Raw genomic sequence first — 7,456 nt, forward strand, 5'->3', positions numbered from 1 at the left:
GGAAGAAGCGGAAAGTTGGGTAGAGTCCAATTAATTGTTGTATTATCAAAGATGTTTACTTTCTGCAAACAGTAATTCCCTTACTTAACCACGGTGATACAAACAAAAAAGTTTGGTTTACTTCGCATTTTTCGCGAGAATGCGAAAAACCCTGACATACTTACTTTGGGAAACTTACAAGGTTCATTGCTCGACGCATTAGCTTGATAAATCGTTTCGTACAACCCAGGAAAATTAGTGCGCACCGTAGAACAAAAGGCCTTGGGAATGCGATATAAAATCGAGTTCTCCTTCCATTGATTGTTGGTCCACACATCCGACTTCAAATTGCCCTGAGCACAAGTAGTGGGAGGTTTCAATGTTAAAAAGGCTGTGAGGAAGTACAGTTTGCCTACGGTTGGTCCTCTATATTTTATGTACAGGCCAGACCGTACAGATATGAACCGTATACTTCCGTGTCTAAGTCAAGTGCTATCCAAAATTACAGTCGCGGACCTAGTAACAAATTGACAGGGCGCACTGTAGACATTTCCTGTAGGCTTTTCTAACAGTGTTGGTGTCGGTTGCAAAGAAGCAGCGTACATTATTTCTTATTTCTTAAAACTCATCATCTGACTTGTCACCCACCGTGTGGCGTATTGATCGCGAGCAAGACAAGACAATCCCTAAAGTTCGAAGAAGGTCAAGGGCCGGGAACTCATCAGACCCGCCCCTATGGAAGCCAGAGCCCACACCCCGTGTCACTCACCGCCCATGTATCGTCCACGACGGCCTTCCAGGTGCAGTTGCCGCTGATGGTCTGCAAAGTCGTCTGCACGAGGGACGGGGTCCTAAAGTGCGACGGCCTGATGTGCACCTCGAACATGTTCTCCTTGTTGCTGGGCGTTGGGCAGCTGTACATCCGGTCCATGTAGAGGACAAACGGCCCCTGTTGGCCCGAACAGTGTCACTCCATTCCCATCCAGCCTTAGGCGTGGGGTCTGTATCCAACGGTCATAAGCGCCGCCAGCTCGACTGCCGGAGGAGGACGTCTGTCGCCCTTGGGAATGGTCTTGAAAGTACGTCCGTTTTTATCTCAGATTCATTCGGCAAACTATGTAAGCTCAGCGCCTGCGGGTCTGAGGGTAGGCCAACCCGCGGTACGCGCATGCACTGCGGGCAAGGTGTTGCCTACCCACCAGGCGCTCACAACGACAGACGTACTTCCTGGATGATCTTTCAGTGGAAACTACTTATTGATCGAAGGCTGGTGAACTAACCGCATAGGAGGGGATCCACTTGGAGGGGGTCGCGCGACCGGGGAAGAACTCAGACTGAACCGCGTGCAGTGAGAGGAGCGCAGCACAGCGCAGCACGGAGCTCGCACCTGGGACAGACCACACTCAGCATCACGGCTATAAGATCGCTACGCGCAGGCGACACTATCCTTACATGACATTGTGCTAGCCCAACTTGCTTTACATGGCCGTTCCGTGTAGACGCAGTGATGGCGGCACGGCGCTGCCGCCCCGAGAGCGACGCTGTACAGCTGTCCGGCACTGAGTTCCTGGGCCAGAGACACTGCGTGACTAGGTCCAGAGCCCCGTGACCCGTGCAGAATCGGGGGCTGCCTATCTTTACTGCACATACGTGGAAAGGGAAAGGGGAAAAGGGGGGGGATGATTGTTTTAGTGCCGAATGAGCGAAAGTTGAACATAAAATCTGTCTCTTTTACTTTTGTGTGGGACGGGATACCTTCTTATTATTTTTCAGAAACACTATTGCTTTATTGCAATTACGAACTGTTCATCGTCATCGCAGGCCTATTCAATAAAACTTTGTAGGCTTCGAACAGTACGAAGATTAACGTAGGACTAGAATGGGAAAAGTAGTAAGAAATAGTGTGGGTGAGTAGGCGTATGCGGGCGAGGAGATCCAAAACACAGACGCACGATTTCTTATTTGTAATCTTTATTTATTAAAATAATTTTATCATATAAATAACATTCTCCACGAACTGTGCGACGATCAGCTTATCGCTCCACACAGCCGTTCCACGGTAACACGCCAAGGAAATCACCGATATCAAAAATCTGTTGAAAATTCACCCACAATAAGAAATATTCTGTGTCTAAAAGACATGTCAAATTTTGAATCACTGGTGTCAAGAATACGTCGTTCTACACAATACGGATTGGACTTTGCATGTATTCACTGGTAAAATCGAAATCTGTAAACTACCTGCTTAAATATTCCAATACACTGACTTTGTATTATTTTGCACATGATTACGTACATATATAGTACACCACGGACAAACTAATAAACAGTTAATGTAACACCAAATTGCTACTTTGAACGACAAGTTTTCCTCCGCTCATTTCAAAATTTCGTGAAGAATGCCGGTAGTCTAGGTTCTAACGGCTTGTGGCGCGCGACTTAAACTTACTGGTAACACACACACACATACACACTGACACACTTGTGTCCGCGAGGGCCACAGCGACCTTTACGCACAACCAATCACAGACAAAAGGACATGAGCAAAATCTTGTGCCCCACCCAAACCAAACTTCGTCTCTGCAGATGGAACATCCAGCTGCAGGTTCAACTTGTCTTTCTTATTTTCATAGTTTCTAGAGTGGTTTTCAAATTTTTTAAAAAGAGCCTAAAATTGTGGAAACCTAATGTCTCCTGCTGGCACTACTGCTCAACACATGATCTGTTTACAAATTAAAATACTAAGTATGGGCTTTATGCCTTTCCATTTACACGAACCCTACCTCTCATTCTCTCCCAACCACACACGCACACACTCACGCACACACACATGGAAACACTATTTGCACACCTTTAGTCACACCTGTACACAATACAGAGGCTCGCACTGGGCGAGGCCGGTCGAGCCCAGACCGAAGCTGAGACGAGACCTCGGGTGTCGTCTCGGCCTCGGGCAAGAGGGGCAAGATTCACGGGAGATATTCACACAACAAATTACAATATAATATGGCTTTACAAAGGTTTTTGAAAAAGAACTAAAGTGCCTCTCAGAGTCAGCAAAATAACTTAATCAGGGTCGGCAGGGCCCTACTCGATGTCGTTGTCCACTCGCGAGTTTCGCACCCCCGACTTGCCGGTCCAGGGGTACACGTCGGGGCAGGGCTGGCAGGTACGCATGTACCGCACGCCCGACTTGTGCCACAGGTTGCACACCTTCGGGTTGTTGCAGCGCCGGGGCCGGTCCTGTGGAGAGGAGGGAGGTGAGACACTATGGCGGAATAGGGAAGTAGACAATGACAAGTTTAAAATGCGCACTGACCTGGTAGTTGCACTGGAAGGGCTGGAAGTTGCCGAGCCTGCTGACGGGGGTAGGGTCACGCACCCACTGCAGCGCCTGCCAGTTGGTCACCAGCCAGACGTCGTTCATCGACACGAGCGTGTCCAGGAAGGCGATGAAGCCCTCCTTGTGGTGGGGCTGCGTGAACCAGGCGGCGTGGTAGAAGAGGCCGAAGGGAGCGCGGTTGGTGGTGTAGTGGCGCTCGAAGTTCTTGATGAGCATCTTGTAGACGCCGTCGGAGGTGGGTGGGTTGGAGCACGCGTCTCCCATGGAGCAGCGGCCTCCGTTCAGGTCGGTCCACATGACCATGGGCACCTCCCAGACGCCCGGGTACGAGCGCGTAGGGCAGGGCGGGATCATGCAGTCGTGGAAGAGCTTGTAGTCGAGCGTGTAGGGCCAGCTTGGGGGCTTGTTCTCGTACACGGGCATGGACGAGTCGTACGTGAAGTTCGAGTCGTACAGCATCTTGAACATCTTGTTGCCTCCAACCTGCGGTTTAACACATACCGTCCATTACCGTGTGGCCATCACTGCAGGCACCATCTACACAACCAGAACGGAGAAATTCTTACGGCCAGGAAGGGCGCGCGCATGCCACGGATGTCCTCCTGCTTGACACCACCGTACGCCGACAGGATCTCTCGCTGGCCGGCGATCTCCTTAGTCCACTTCTTCTGCGAAAACTGCTCACCGAAGCTGTGCCTGTGGGGAGGTGAGGGCAAGAGTCAGTCGCGCGTTCCAGCCGGGTATCGTAACTCAAACGGTCAGTGCAGCATGACCATGCAGTAGAGGACGTGCAAGCGGAGCGGAGCCGCGCGGCAGGCATGCCATGCACCGGGGGGACAGGAGTGTTAGCCCGAGACCTCAGGGGGGGAGTGGGGGTGCTGGTGGTGGTCACGTGACTTGGTGCCAGGGTGCGGGTTGGCTGCCACTTACGACACGGAGTGCGAGGCGATCTCGTGGCCGGACGAGTACAGGCTCTGCACCTGCCCGTAGTCCGTCCACTCGTGCGACACGTAGAAGGTGGCGGCGATGGGGCAGCCGTTGGGGTTGGTGCGGCCCTTCTCGAACAGGTCCGAGTACAGGCCCTTGTTCAGGTCATTGACTGAGTCGTCGAAGGTCAGGAGCACGATCTGGGGCACCTCTTCGGGGGGCAGGTCACCTGTTGAGGGGAGGGGGAGGGGCGAGTGGGGCAGGCGACAGGGGCAGGAGGCGAGAGATAGAGAGAGAAAAAAAGAGAGAAAAAAGGGGAAGGAAACAGAAATCCGAGTATGAGCGAGCAAGCAAACAAAACGCCCACAGCAGCTTCCCAACACACACGCACACAAAACCACACACACGCGCGCCTCGTGCAAGCGTCAGGCTTAGTCTCCGGGCAGGCCAGGCAGGGCCGAGCAGGACTCCACTTACGACACAGAGTGCGAGGCCATCTCGTGGCCGTCGGCGTACAGGCTCTGCACCTGCCCGTAGTCGGTCCATTCGTGAGACACGTAGAACGTGGCCGCGATGGGGCAGCCATTGGGGTTGGTCCTGCCCTTCTCGAACAGGTCCGAGTACAGGCCCTTGTTCAGGTCGTTGACGGCGTCGTCGAAGGTCAGCAGCACGATCTGCGGTACCTCTTCGGGAGCCAGGTCGCCTACGCGTCAGCAACGGGGGGGTCAATGCGTCTGTCTTTGTTAGGGCAGCGAAACACTTACGAGACCTCGCGGTGCGCTGCTTGCCGTACTCCAGTCGACATCGCCAAAACAAACTCGTCACTACAAGACTCGTTACGATGTGTGGAGTGATAAAGTCCGTTAGGTTGCGATTCTGTCCGTACAACAAACGCTTACTGGCTACGAAAATTACCTTTCGTATCTTGAAATAATAGAATCGGTATTTTGACAGAAAAATAATCATGTTTCAGTTCATTGTTGTCAAATTACGTAGAATTTCCGTGGGTTATGGCTCTGAGTCACCGAAAACTGTTTCGCAGTTACGAATCGAATGGCATTTCACATTAACCATGCTTAACCCCAGGGTTTTTGACGAATAGTTTATAATCGTTCGTAACTCTAGCTGTAAACTGAGGGTTTTTTCTTTTTAGAAGAGTGATCGCCTGAAGCGTTAGTGGCATGTACGCACCGGGGATGTCCTTCCCACCGCAGTTGCAGTCGGGCAGCAGGCAGACGTCCTTTCGGCACTTGGCGGCAGACTTATCCGGGGTTGGCGTCGGGTACACCGACTCGGGCCTAGAAGCAGCAGCACGTGTTGAAACAATATGTCAAGTTAGCTCGAACACGTAGTGTGGTAACGCGCGATGCACGAGCTCTCACACTCGAACTCGCATACCTGGAGGGAGGGAACTTGTAGACGTCAATGAACTCCTGCGCCTTGGACACGATGGCAGTAGAAGGCTTGAGGGTGGGTCTGGAACCACGTCTGCAACAGGAAGAGGCCAGCTCAGAGGCATGTTCTGCGACCCCATTGACGATCACGAACAGGAAGAGAGTCTCAGTCCTGGGTACGGTGCGGTACGGTACGGTCAGGGGTAGGTCGATTCTCTGAACCACCCGCGTGAGTGGTTATTTGTTAGCTGCTCACGCTTCCGTAAAATGTATAAGATTGATTTACATTATAACTTTAAACGTGCAGAAAATGCGCAAGAATATTTTTTTCTTTGGTTAGATTTGCCGTTTTAAGGAAACCGATACGAGCTACATGCCGGCCGTTTTGAGCAGTCAATCGGCATCTCCATGCAGCCCCAGCCTGTGGTCGCGAGCGCTAGCAGGCGGCCCATGGCCAGCCCAAGCCCCAGAGGTTCGGACTTACCTGCCCATTGGTCTCGCAGGAGCGTTCGTGCAGGCAAAACGGAGGCAGAGTATATTCAGAGCTATTATTTCTAAATTTCGTGTTTTTTGAACTAATCCGGATTACGGGTCTACCAGAAACTACGCTCTTAACTAGAGGATTGCCTTGATTTTTTTCGAGATGCAATGTCTTATTTTAGGAATGTTTCGCTGAATAAAAGGATGACATTCACAAGAGTTTCAAGGCGATGCTCAAATTAAGAAGTAAGTATTTTGAGTGTGAGACGAATATGGTTTATTTCTAGTTTGGGGGCCCATGATAGGACGGTACTTACGCGACGGAGGAGGGCGTGCCCCTGCTGGTCTCGCTGGCGGCGGTGTAGGTTGCCTTGCCCCTGCCCCTGGCGCTGCCCCTGCGCACACCGCAACCCACCCGTCAGGGAAACGATATCGAAGCGACGCGCCTTCTTAGTACAGGCGCGTCGGGACGATTCGGTTATTGCCACAACGACCAAACGAATGGCGAATATCTTCCCCAAAACTCATTTCAATAGCAAACAAACAAAAATTGACGTAAAAGCTGATATCAATCTTTTATCAACCCCCTTCGAACTCCCTGAGAGATTTGCGATTTTCAGCAAGAAAAATATGGGTTGTCAAGAAATAAGTGTAAGAAGGCAGACGTCACCATAATGGTTTGTCTGGTTTGTCCCATTCCTATAAAGTTCGGTTGGAACCGTTTCGGAACATTGAAATACAACTTCAAACTACAGCAGTGAAATTTGTTCCCCCGTGCATTAATTACTTAGTATTGTAACGGTTATATTTTAACTACTTCGTTTTTTTTTAAATTAAGAAATAACCATAAGAGATTGTAGCACACCATACAAGATTAACAACATTATTCTTTTGGGTTAACAAAACCAGTAAATATGCGAGGATAAATGCATAATCAGATTAATAATTCACATGCTTCCTGATCCACTCAGTTAGACGTCGCCCAACAAAAGGGTTAGCATGCTGGAAAAAACAAACATACGTGTCGAAGCAACAAACCATAAACACAGAGTGCATCAAAACGTACGATACTAGAGACAGTTAGTTGACCACCAGCTACAAAAATAGGGGAGGGTGCGCTGTGCCAGTACAGAGGGGTGGACATTACATCGACTCTGGTGGTCTCAAAATACAGTGCCAGTGACAGATATGCCATGATACGGGTGCAAGGGTGACGATGAGTGACGCCCAGCCGCATGCATGGGATGGATATGAGAAACGCGTCGAGCACGCTTGACCCGAACTGCTTCACGAAATATTCTGCACGTGTTTTTAAAAAAAATGTATATGAGTT

The 7,456-nt window shown here is 50.5% G+C and overlaps 2 protein-coding genes across 2 annotated transcripts in view; both read right to left on the reverse strand.

Annotated features, from left to right (window-relative positions):
- Positions 1-1,543, reverse strand: LOC113215657 (uncharacterized). Its single transcript, XM_052269484.1, has 5 exons — positions 1,432-1,543; positions 1,260-1,366; positions 749-928; positions 179-332; positions 1-62 (listed from the first exon to the last, which is right to left on the reverse strand). Coding segments are annotated over exons 1-5 (450 nt in total). The 5' UTR covers positions 1,439-1,543; the 3' UTR covers positions 1-60.
- Positions 1-7,456, reverse strand: part of LOC113215658 (uncharacterized) — a 98,889-nt gene that overhangs the window by 9,679 nt on the left and 81,754 nt on the right. The gene's annotated exons all lie outside the window — the stretch shown is intronic.

The sequence above is a fragment of the Frankliniella occidentalis genome, unplaced genomic scaffold (genome assembly GCF_000697945.3).
Source record: "Frankliniella occidentalis isolate FOCC.00 unplaced genomic scaffold, Focc_3.1 Scaffold94, whole genome shotgun sequence".
Taxonomy (NCBI): Eukaryota; Metazoa; Arthropoda; class Insecta; order Thysanoptera; family Thripidae; genus Frankliniella; species Frankliniella occidentalis.

Coding starts and splice junctions, on each gene's coding strand:
- LOC113215657 (XM_052269484.1), bottom strand. Junction 929..1,259: donor AGTGGATCCCCTCCTATGCG/GTTAGTTCACCA, acceptor TCGGGCCAACAG/GGGCCGTTTGTCCTCTACAT. Junction 333..748: donor TCGTGGACGATACATGGGCG/GTGAGTGACACG, acceptor ACTTGTGCTCAG/GGCAATTTGAAGTCGGATGT.